The 12569-nt window shown below is 38.0% G+C and overlaps 2 protein-coding genes across 2 annotated transcripts; one reads left to right on the top strand and one right to left on the bottom strand.

The window, feature by feature from the left end:
- Positions 1–115: 115 nt before the first annotated feature.
- Positions 116–6330, top strand: LOC116289349 (medium-chain acyl-CoA ligase ACSF2, mitochondrial-like). The gene is made up of 4 exons (XM_031696240.2): positions 116–212; positions 3854–4027; positions 4459–5979; positions 6203–6330. Exons 2-3 carry the CDS (start codon positions 3861–3863, stop codon positions 5966–5968), a joined length of 1677 nt encoding a protein of 558 aa, XP_031552100.2. The 5' UTR covers positions 116–212; positions 3854–3860; the 3' UTR covers positions 5969–5979; positions 6203–6330.
- Positions 5981–11787, bottom strand: LOC116289350 (cytochrome P450 3A8). Its single transcript, XM_031696241.2, has 5 exons — positions 11330–11787; positions 10246–10451; positions 9128–9410; positions 8282–8585; positions 5981–7534 (listed from the first exon to the last, which is right to left on the bottom strand). Exons 1-5 carry the CDS (start codon positions 11687–11689, stop codon positions 7149–7151), a joined length of 1539 nt encoding a protein of 512 aa, XP_031552101.2. The 5' UTR covers positions 11690–11787; the 3' UTR covers positions 5981–7148.
- Positions 11788–12569: the final 782 nt, after the last annotated feature.

Genomic DNA, 12569 nt, shown 5'->3' with positions numbered 1-12569 from the left:
TATTCAACAAATATTCTGTTGACAGGCTTGCACATCAAAACCTGTTTAGCCAGTATATATCAAATCTGAAATTGATATGCCTAAGGAGACTGGGGCGGCGTTTTTCAACTGACTGCACACAACAAGCATCGATTTCACCTCGCAGCGAGGGGACTTCTTTCCAAGAATTCTTGATAAACAACCGAGGCTGAGTCAAAGTTTCTGGAGATAAAGTAAGTATAAAAATAATTCAAGATTACTGCATATTTTTTAACCAATTCATCGGCAAGACTGATTCTTTTTAAAACCAAACTCACAACACGTAGAGGTGGGAATACATATTTTCAGAAAATTTCTAAACAATTATATCTGTACTATAAAAAGGAGAAATTTCTGAACATCTAATATCGTAATACATATATATACGACATTCAACTTTCAGAAATTTCTGAACATCTCTTATCGTAATATATATATACGACATTCAACGTTCAGAAATTTCTGAACATCTCTTATCGTAATATATATATATACGACATTCAACTTTCAGAAATTTCTGAACATCTCTTATCGTAATATATATATACGACATTCAACTTTCAGAAATTTCTGAACATCTCTTATCGTAATATATATATAGAACAATCAAGATGCAGAAATTTCTGAATATCTTTTACAAGAATTTAAAAAAAATCCGAATCCGTGAAAGAGTGAGTATATTTAGGAGTTTTATTTAGAGAAGTGTTAAGCTTATGTTCAATTAAAGACTACCGCGAACCCTTTTCCACTGTTCTCTGATTGTTTTTTATATGAATCTGACTTACAAGATCATAACAAGGTATATGGGATTAGGGATCACAGACCCAGGATCAGGACAATTAACTATGAATTTGGGAACACATTCTAGACATACTAAAGAGTCATTCGATATTTGTAATTCTAATTGAATGAACATTAACATTGAATTAATTAACATTAACATTAACATTGACATACATTCTATATATGTTTTACGATAATAGATGTTCAGAAATTTCTGAACGTTGAATGTCGTATATATATATTACGATAAGAGATGTTCAGAAATTTCTGAACATTGAATGTCGTATATATATATTACGATAAGAGATGTTCAGAAATTTCTGAAAGTTGAATGTCGTATATATGTATTACGATAAGAGATGTTCAGAAATTTCTGAAAGTTGAATGTCGTATACATATATATTACGATAAGAGATGTTCAGAAATTTCTGAAAGTTGAATGTCGTATATATATATATTACGATAAGAGATGTTCAGAAATTTCTGAAAGTTGAATGTCGTATATATATATATTACGATAAGAGATGTTCAGAAATTTCTCAACGTTGAATGTCGTATATATATATATATATTACGATAAGAGATGTTCAGAAATTTCTGAACGTTGAATGTCGTATATATATATATATTACGATAAGAGATGTTCAGAAATTTCTGAACGTTGAATGTCGTATATATATATTACGATATTAGATGTTCAGAAATTTGTCAACGTTGAATGTCGTATATATATTACGATAATAGATGTTCAGAAATTTCTCAACGTTGAATGTCGTATATATATATTACGATAATAGATGTTCAGAAATTTCTGAACATTGAATGTCGTATATATATATTACGATAAGAGATGTTCAGAAATTTCTGAACGTTGAATGTCGTATATATGTATTACGATAAGAGATGTTCAGAAATTTCTGAAAGTTGAATGTCGTATATATATATATTACGATAAGAGATGTTCAGAAATTTCTGAAAGTTGAATGTCGTATATATATTACGATAATAGATGTTCAGAAATTTCTGAACGTTGAATGTCATATATATATATATTACGATAAGAGATGTTCAGAAATTTCTGAACGTTGGATGTCGTATATATGTATTACGATAAGAGATGTTCAGAAATTTCTGAACGTTGAATGTCGTATGTATATATTACGATAAAAGATGTTCAGAAAAAAAGCGATGACATGGTACATATATAATAAATCAGAAATTTTCTGAACTTCTAATTGCCCCGTAGGGGAGAGGTCACTAATGACTTTATTTTTGGATTTTTGATCTCATTATTCGATTCTCGAATATTCATTATTCTCGAATCTTCAAAGCCTATCATCTACATAAGCCAAGCATAGATGCAGCTGAAATGCGAGAGCAACTTTTCGTGAATATGTAATATTAATGACTTACCTTTCGTTTCTGCTATAAACAAGAGTTGCCACAAGCCAAGTTAATCGAATTTTCAAACTATTATTATTATTTTTTTAATATTGAAGATTCGTTTTCAATGTCGAATGTTTGAATCGAATGAAGAAATCAAGAATGCAAAAATGAAGTCATTTATATGACATCTACTTGTTCGATTCACGCTTGAGGTGGTTTGACTGTAACGAACGATGTCAACGATATGACCCCGACACTGAGGCAGGCCAAGAGCTGATTACGCTTTGTGACGTCATTCTATATTACGAATACGAAGTAACGAACAAACGAAATAATTAATTAATTAATTAATTAATTTTGAAATGAAAATTTACGTTTTTGAAATCTATCTGTTTCAATAGACTTTTTTACTGTGGCGGCCATCTTGAATTATTGAATGTCGAGGGGTCAAAACCCGCCACCGCCACCCGGCTAGCTCAGTTGGTAAGAGCGTCGGTCTGTTGTGCAGGAGGTCGTGGTTCAAGCCTCGGCCGGACCAACACTCAGGGTCTTAAAACAACTGAGGAGAAGGTGCTGCCTTTGTAATTACATCTGCAAATGGTTAGACCTTCACGTGGCTCGGATGATCACGTTAATGGCGGTCCCGTCCCTAATTAACTAGAGGCGTTAACAGAGGACCACGAGTTTATCAGTTGAATTACTGTCAAGTGTTATCCTCTATAAACAAAGTTAATTATTATTAATTAAAAACGTAGAATATGTATAAAGCATAGAGTGGGGGGATTCCGGTTTGGAAATGAAGTCTTGGTATTTCACATATTTGTCTCACTACAAGCAAATGCAATTGCTTTTAAGATGTGCTTCTCGTTGAAAGGCGTTAACCCTCCGCATCCCATAATCTTAAAAAAATCTACTAGCTTTTGCTGTTGTATCACAGCGTGGGACAATCACAACAGAGCTAGGCTCCAAACTAGATGAAACTCCAAAGATCGAATTAGAATTTGGTAGTTGATTTTTGAGGAGGGAGGAAAACCGGAGAACCCGGAGAAAAACCCTCGAAGCACAGGAGAGAACCAACAAACAACTCTACTCACATACGGCAACGAGATCGGCAGGACTCGAACTCGGGCCGCATTGGTGAGAGGCGGCGCATTAGCAGCGCATGCCACCGGTGCTTAATGAAAACAATAGATCATTCAAGATGGCTGAAGTATAGATGAAAAGGTCTATTCTCTAAAAATGCTTTCCGATTTCAGACAAGTGTCATTTCTTGGATTATCATTCCTTCGTTTAATGGTCAGTTGCACATGCGAAAACACACATGAATATGGATACAACTCAAACCAAGAATCTTATTCTCAAGACCATGTGTCATTCTCTAGAGTATCATTTCTTTGTTTAATGGTTGCTCATGCGAAAACATACATGAATATGGATACAATTCAAATAAAGAATCTTATTCTCAAGACCATGTGTCATTCTCTCAACCATTTCTTTGTTTAATGGTTGCAAATGCGAAAACACATGAATATGGATACAACTCAAACAAAGAATCTTACTCACAAGAGAATGACACGTGGTCTGAGATCAATCCACCCTTATTCCCCAAAATAAAGGCCTTTCAAAGTCATCTTTTACTGTACACGCTGATTTTCTGTACACGCAGTACCCACATGGCATCTCAAACCAACAATATGAGTTACATCCATAAACCCCCACTTCGTCCAATGGAAGCCAAAACCTTGCCACAGCTCTTTGATGCTCACGCGAACGAGCATCCAGATCGCGATGCCTTTGTGTTCTACGCTGTTACTGGCCAGCGGTCTTCTTATACATTCCGGTAGGTCTGATAATTGCAACAGATCAATTACCCTATTTTACAATGACGTCACTGCTTGTTTATGTGGGGGATAGAATCGCCAAATCCAATAGAAAATTCAACAAAATTTGTTTAATCTAAAATGGCCTGGTTTTCAGATATAATGTGTTAATATGTACTAAAAAATATTCTGAGCGTTTGCTGGCCTTTCTACTTCTCTTCGTGGATTGATACAGGTTTTAGAACAATTTTCGGTGAATTTGCGTTGATTTGACCCCCTCCGACGACCATGATCCTTTGTGTTTAAACAATAGATTGTTTTGATGTGACGTCATAGTGAAATAGGGCAATTCTATACCAACTGAGCCAACCAATTGGGTTTTCTATGTTTCTGGACGCTTTTTGTGTAAAACGTTTACTAACCAACTGACGTGTTTTTTTTGCACTTTTAGCCAGATCCAAGAAATGTCTCTAGCCCTAGCTGCCTCGTTTCTACGTCTTGGATGGAAGCGAGGCCAAAAGGTTGTCCATATGGTCCCAAAGCAGGTTGAGTTTGTGGTATGTTACATTGCACTTCTTCGGATTGGAGTCAACACCATATTATTACCTGTGCACGGACGGCCTGCTGATGAAGTTGTTGCTTACATGAAACGTCTCGGTTGCCATGGATTCATCATGCATGTAGACTCGATGAATTCATTTGACATAAGAGGTATTCAAACAGACATAGGGCCTGTCGTATTTATTGGATCTGACACCGATAAAACACACCCCAACTGCAGAAATTACAGCGACCTCCTTAGTCAAGGCAAAGAGCTTGGCGTAGACGAAGTTTGGAGAAGACAGGAAGAAGTACAGTTTGATGAACCAGTTACAGTTACGCTGACGTCTGGCAGTACTGGTCGACCAAAAGCTGTTCAACTAACACAACACGCGCTAGTTAATGGTTTGTTATCCGTAGGTGAACCTTCTCGATATTTCAACGATAGGCCATTTTGCTGGATTGGAGGCCTTGTATCCATTCTCTTGGTAATGGTAAATGGTAATACAACTGTAGCTGTCCCGTCAAACAAATCCACTAAAGAAGGAGACATTGATTTTGTGTTGAAGATTCTTCAAGACGAGAAGTGCACAAGTGCGCTGTTGATGCCGTACTTTATGAAAGACATGCTGCGTTGTCCAAGAGTAGAAGATTATGATCTAAGTAGCTTAAAAAGCCTCGGTTTTGGAGGGCAGACCGTTCCTGTATCTGACATTAAAAGGCTAAAGGTCGTATTTCCGCACTGCGAGCTGATTTTAGTGTATACTTTATCCGAATGCGGCACAAGCGCTATGGCACTTCGAGTTTTTCTGCCAAATACAGTCATCGAGGATGAAGCTCACATTCCCATGGAAATTCTACCACCTTATGAAGTCAAAATCATTGATAAAACCAACAAGCTTGTCCCGCTAGGTACAGTGGGTGAAATAGCATTACGTTCTCCGACGACATTCTTAGAATACCTAAATGATCCTGACGAAACGGCCAAAGTTATATCTCCCACTAGATGGGTACACACAGGAGATCTCGGATACATCGATGAAGTAGGCAGAATCAGAATTTTTGGGAGAAAAACCGATGTGATAAAGCGAGCTACTGTCAAAATTTACCCAGCAGAAATTGAGCAAATCCTAGTCAAACATCCGGATGTACATAGTGTTCTAGTGGTTGGTGTCCCGGATGCACGGCTGTACGAAGAGCTGTGCGCATGCGTTATCCCTAAAAGTGGAAGGTCAGTGGATGGAAACGTGTTTGAAAAATGGGATTTAAAGTGTTCAGTGGACGAGCAAGGGCTGTCGTTGAAGCCAAAATATACAATGGTCATGGAGAGTTTTCCAGCTACAAAATCAGGAAAGATTGATCGCAAAGCATTGAGGGAAATGGCGATTACAAAGCTTGGAATTCGTGCAGACGAGACTTAAAGACGACATTGGTAATTTTGTAAATGTGTTTTATATTTAGGTTATCAATCGCTTTCTATCTTTTAGAATGTTTTTGTTATAGAGTTAGTGATTTTACTAGGCCAATGAAAGAAAGTTCAGTAAATTGTGCATATCATGTTAAAATAGCAGTTTCTCTATCGTGTCGTGTGCCATGGTATTAATTTCATGATTACCACCTCAACAAATCCTTATCAATCATTGTCCCATCCCCAGGCACAGGCACAGGCTACTCTCTTCGCTGTTCGGCATGACGTCAAGCATGTGATGTGCGTATCAGACGAATAGTTAGCTCTGAAGGGTTCGCCATTTTGGATTTGGGAGAGCTGACAAATGAGTAGCCTAGAACGAATCCACATCAACGGCACCACCAACAAGAATACAACAACAAAATGCCACAACATAGAAATTAAACTTTTTATGGGAAAATATTTACTGTGGTTTTCCATATTCTGCAATATTGGTAGTTACAAGCTGCACACAGAAATCTTGGTAGTTCGCTGCCGTCAATCAAAAATAATCAGTTGGTACCTTCTATGTTCTCGACTGATGTCAGTGATAAACCAATTTCACAGCAAGCCGTTGAAATGCCTAAGTTCGCAGAATATGGAAAACTGCAGTACCCAGGGAAAGAAAAATGAGAAAATTCCAAACTTTGCTGCCTGTGGAAGATTTTTCAGTAACTAGCTTACTCTATAGATAGTGTATCTTTGAAAAACGGTGAATCCTATTAAAACTATTAAAGTAGCAGTCTCCTTTTTTAATGAATGGGTTGCCTGTTTTCACGTTTTTCCGCGTGGGGAATTAGTCCGAATAGAAACCGTGCTTACATTGGCAGCCCAAACAGTAGAAAGCAATCAAACTTAACCCGCTCCAAGCATCCAACTCAGCAATAGACCCGTTTCGATTTCCAAATACCGCTGTGTTTTTTTGATTACAGACTCATTTACTCAGGCTTAGCCTCGATTTTGTGCAGAATATTCTCGTGTTCCAGTCAAGGTCCGTCGAGTTTTTGTGTTTGTATTGTTGAAGTTGTGCATTCTTTACTTTACCGTTGGTATTTGTGAATATTTAAACACTGATACGAGGCTAACCCTTTGCAAATGAGTCTGTAATCAAGGAACGCAGCGGTAATTTGAAATTCGAAACTGGTCTATTCATTTTACTGCCGACGCTCAACCCGAAGATGTATACCCTCGGCACACCCAAAAACGGCCCTAATCTTCATCACGGGAGGGATCTTCGTTTCTGGTGCAACCACAAAAGTGAACCTCTTCAGGATGCGAACCAAAGCGAGCTTCATCTCCATCTGAGCGAATCTCATCCCAATACAATTACGTGGACCATGACCAAAGGGAAGGTAGGTGTAGGGATCACGTGACGCCTTGGCCTCGGCGCTGAAGCGTTCTGGGTCAAACTTCTCGGGGTCAGGATAATATTGAGGGTCACGATGAATACTGTAAGGTAGGATTAGTACTTGAATTCCTTTCTTGATGGGTAGCCCTTTGATAACACAGTCTTTGCTGCATTCTCTAACGATAGCAGTTCCTAAAGACATCAGAATTTAATCTTTAGGGATTCTTCATGCGCATGTGACGTCATTGTAGACATGTTTGTGGTATTAAACAAGGTTTCTCATCTTCTTTTTTTTACAGTGCAACTACTATAACCAGGCCATTTATACAGCAAGAACCAATCAAATTGTAGGCAGTGGAGCCAATCAGAAATCAGCACTGAGAAAACAATATTCTTTCAACAAATCTTTTTATAATGATCGCTATCTAGTTGATTACACGGAACATCAGGGTCAAATTACAATTATCATGCAGTCTAGGTTTCTGATACAAAGTTGGAATGTATTGTTTTTTTAAATTGGTTCTCTTGTCCAAATGTCTAAGTGGCCCCAGTTACAGTAGTTGCACAGTAATACTACCAACATGCATGCCATGTTGGAGGACATTGGGAATGATTGGGAACCGTCAATTGTGGGTATGTTGAGCAGCTAGCAGTGTCTCATTAAAAGTTCCTGCTTAGCTGTGGTCAGCAAGAGGAGCGCAGGCTGTGGGACAAGATTTCTAGTCACCAAGAATAATAAAAGTAAGTCAAATCATTTAAATGTGAAACCATGCACACCATGGCAGAGGGGGGGGGGGGGAATGGGGGGGGGGGGGGGAGGGCAGTTAGGGGGAAGTGTCCCATATAATAAATAAATTGTAAAATTTCATGCTGGAATTTCACAAAAGAGAAATGCAAGCACTCAGTGGTGAATTATTTTTTTAAGTGCTTTTAAGGTACCTGGTGGGTAGAGACGAAGCGTTTCCGAGATCACCATATCAAGGTAAGGTAATGACTGAACGGCTTCGTATGATGGTGGCTGATCTTCATCACTCCACACTTTATCGATTTCCTCCTGTAACTTTTCCTGGACATCTGGGTTAGTGATGAGGTTATGACAAACCATGGCCAGAGTGTTACTAGTTGTATCATATCCAGCCATCAAAAATATAATACTCTGGGCAATCACTTCATCTTCTGTTAGTCTTTTGTTTTCTGGTAAGCTTTCGTTTTCTGTGCTTGTCAACATCAAGTCAAGGAAGTCCTTTAAAGAAAAACGAGCAATGTGAACAATACACTCCCTCTTATGACATTGGGTGGTTGTTGTTGTGAAAGAAATAGGTTTTAATTTGGTGCATTTCAATTAAGGACATTTCCATGACATGATTGAAAGCTCTGTGCTTCCTGACAATATCCGAAATAGAAGCACTTTAAGTGACTCTGCATATAAAGATATTTTACAATGAAAGTCAAGAACTTTTCTCTAAAAATATGGAAGGAGAACATGCACACCAAATTGAAAAAAAAATTCTCAGGTTGAAACGGTTAATCATTGACTTTAATTATAAGATCCAGGGGTCAAAATTGTAATGTTTACCAAATACAGTATATATCATAGTACATCGACAGCTTATAAAATGTTAAAAACTGCAAACATATCAGAGCTATCAATCAATGTACGTAGTTGCAGAGTAAAATTATTATCATCCTTTATTATTCTGTCCCCATTAATAAACAAGCAGTGACATCATAGTGAAATTGGACAATATTGTGAAAATGGCAATGAAACTGCAGTCTCTGAATTACCTTAACATTCCTTTGCTCACTTTTCTTTCTGGCTTCAATAATTTTGTTTGACAAAGAAACAATGTTCCTCATATGGCTGACAATAATACTTGGAAACCACTCCATAATCTTCAAGCCACCAGGAATAGTGAATAAAAAAAAGATGAGTGCTCTTTGAAAACCGCCTTGCTCTAGACTCTGTCGTGCTGCCTTGAATGCTGGGTCATTGTAATCATTCTGAGCATTGGACTCGATACCGAAGAATGTTGCTAACATTCCCTCCATTGTAAGACCTTGAAAATATCTTTTTTTAAAAAATATAAAAAATTCTTTGAATGCCAGGTCATTAAATTGTGTGATTATCAGAACTACAATGGTAAATGTCTATGAAAATCAGTGTCACCATAGCAACCCACTCCCAAAAGATTCACAACCTCACAACAGTCATGGGTGGAGTTATTTTAAGGGGGGCCCTGGTGCCCCCTTTTTATTTTGATCCGTCAAAAGGTTTCTTTAATACCGAAGTTTTCTGCCCCTCCAACCTTTCTCTAATTCCTGCATCCCCCTGATTATCAACAGTTTACTAACCTTGATGGAGGCAAACCAAATTGAGTCGGGGGGGGGGGGGGGCTTAGAATGTCAAGACATGAAATAATTTTGAAATTCTCTACTTTCACATCCCCATAATACTTTGCGTCTTTGGGGGGTAACCAGAGGGTAAAAACCCACTTATTTTGCTGAAGGCTGATCAGACAATATTGACAATACCTTGTTTGGTATCCAAAAATAAAATGAAGAAGTAAAAAACAGAAAAAGATAGAAGCTTGAAGACGTTTAAGGTAAATTTTAAACATTTTTTCGTAAGTCAATACATTTTCTGTAAGACCAAAACTCTTCATTATCTGTACATGCAAAAATAACTTCAAATAAACTGATAATCAGCATTGTACAGATAAAAGCAGTTATAGTATAAATTCAATTAAGAAACCTTTCAATTTGGGACAGTTTTTTGATTGGTTACCCCCCAAAGACGCAAGGCATTGTGGGGATGTGAAAGTAGAGAATACTGAGATAAGAAAGGACTTCACCTCTATTGTCCCAGTGCAATAATTTATAGAGGTGGAATTGATTATACTCACTTGTAAATATCAATTGTCTCTCCAGTCCCTGCCACTTGATCCAGCTTCTTCTCCAGTAGGTCACATGATTTGTTTATCAATGGAATCATCAGTTTCATTTTATGAGCACTGAATGTTGGGGAGAGTGTGGTACGGATGCGATGCCATGTTTCTCCAACAGCAGTAGTCATCATGCTATCAAATGGCTTGGGCAAACTTAAAATAACCTGGGGGAAAGAAGAAAGATAGAAATGAATAAGTCTGGGAGATGGAGATATGTAGAAACATGCCAAATATTAAAATTGGAATATTTTAGGTGCTTACTATCAAACTAATATTTATCCGGTTGGAATTTCTTTTGCTAATGGTAAGAGAAGAGCAGCAAACTTTGACTTTCCACAAATGGTACATGCGTCTGTCATCAGAAGAAGCAAAAGGATCAGGAAAAGTGGACTTAATCAGTAGCCTTCTACATAGAAGTCCCATACGGTCTGTGAAACATTGCGTGACAGACACTATTGATTTTCACAGTTGCCATGTTGGATGAATTTAACAAAAGATTCGTCATTAGGGACGGAACATTAGATTTTTGAGGTGGGAGGGGAGGGGGGGGGGGTTGAGGAATTTATTTTGTGCAGGAATTTTCTTTATGCCTCATGACTGTGCAGGAATTTTTTTTGGAATTTTTTTCTGGCATTTTTCTTATGCACATTTTTTTTTTTTTCACTCTTTAAAGCTGTTCTCGATTTTTTTGGGGTTTTTTTGCCCAACCCCCCATCCGTCCCTTAGTCCCTAACATGGCCGCGGTAGTCTTTTGTTACTTCATTCTCTTGGAAATGATTGAAAACCAGCAATTAGGACTTGCCTTTAGGAGGCTACTCAATTTAGAACATCGAGTTTCAGCTCTAAATATATAACCCGAAAGTTGATTGGTTGTTGTTCGAATATACATGAAGCAGCCGTTTAATAGTCTGTAGGGAGCGTTGCGTGACGACACTAATAAGAATGGCTGCACTGAGTCTAATGAATGACGATACAATAAGTGGATTTGTGAGATATTTTTAAGTCAGTATTACAAAACTTCAATCCTTGAAAATTTACTCACCGGTCGATCATGGAAGCTTTGAAACTCTTTGACGAGTATTTCCTTCGCCATTTCGAGGTCATTAACGACGACAGAAGGTTTCGTACTGAACATTATCATAGTAAATAGACTCCCATACTTCTTATAATACGCATCTAACAACAGCTCGAACTGTCCTTTGTGTTTAAACAAGTCGAGCGCGTTTCCAACGAGAGGTAATGGATACGGTCCAGGAAGGTTACCAACAGCAGCAACGATGGTAGAGCGTTTGAACGGATAGATAACTTTTCTGTACAGAAAGAACGATATAGCGATCGTAATAACAGAAATAGAGAGCCAGTGAGCTGATATAAAGGTCAGAATTGGTTGCAAAAAAGGCATTTTTAGATGAGTTCTGGTATAAAAGCCACGACTGAGAAAATCTATAGCCTTGACGTGCGCAAGGGAGACTATTCACAAGCTAGAGAATTAGTCTATATGCATGTATGACGTAATGAGTCGTATATATATATGTATGACGTAATGTTTATAAACGTTGGTGTGCTTTTTTGGCAATTTTATACACGTAACCGATCAACCAAACGAATTTCGCACGCCCACCTATTGAGAGCCTTCTGGACAAAAATGTGAGTTTGTCGGTACTATGAGGGAGATTTGATCAAAGACATTAAGCAGTTTTGTCAAAAATCTATTTTTTGCCCAAGCGCTTGCGAAAACACAAAAAGGCGGGAAACGTATGAAAATATTCCCTTCTAGTCCTATCAGAGTCTCTCCTCTTTCTCTCCCTTCTTTTAGGCGGGGAGGAGGGAGATGTAGAGCATTTCCTTTGATACACCGTCGTCCACAAACATGGACTAACGAAACCAGTTTTAAAAAAGGTTTTTAACCCTGGTACATGTAGTCTCCGTAAGCAAATGACGAGAATGCCTGTCAAAATCATGACAGCGCGTTGCTAAGTTACGCCACGCAGACGCGACAAGTATAACATCCAACATCGGCAGAGTCTATTTTTCTCATTCCACCAAAACCAAACAGAAAATAGACTCTGCTAGCATGCCATGGAAGTGAAAATATGGCGTCAACGGAAATTTAATTCAAGAGCTCAAGTCAACCATAGTTAATAGAGGGGAATGGTTAGGAAACCTATTGTTATCAGGTCTTTGTTCGCTTTTGATGTTGAACCGGTCTTGACGGTGCACAATGTTTGATTTATGTACATCCGAAATAGCAAAATAAGTAAACATAAACTTTGTGTACGGGA

This window comes from Actinia tenebrosa, unplaced genomic scaffold (assembly GCF_029948245.1).
Source record: "Actinia tenebrosa isolate PJP-AT-01 unplaced genomic scaffold, QUT_ActTen_1.0 PGA_scaffold1__47_contigs__length_23844297, whole genome shotgun sequence".
Lineage (NCBI taxonomy): Eukaryota > Metazoa > Cnidaria > Anthozoa > Actiniaria > Actiniidae > Actinia > Actinia tenebrosa.
Note: the sequence above shows the minus strand (reverse complement) of the source record. Positions and strands in the feature narration are given on the sequence as shown.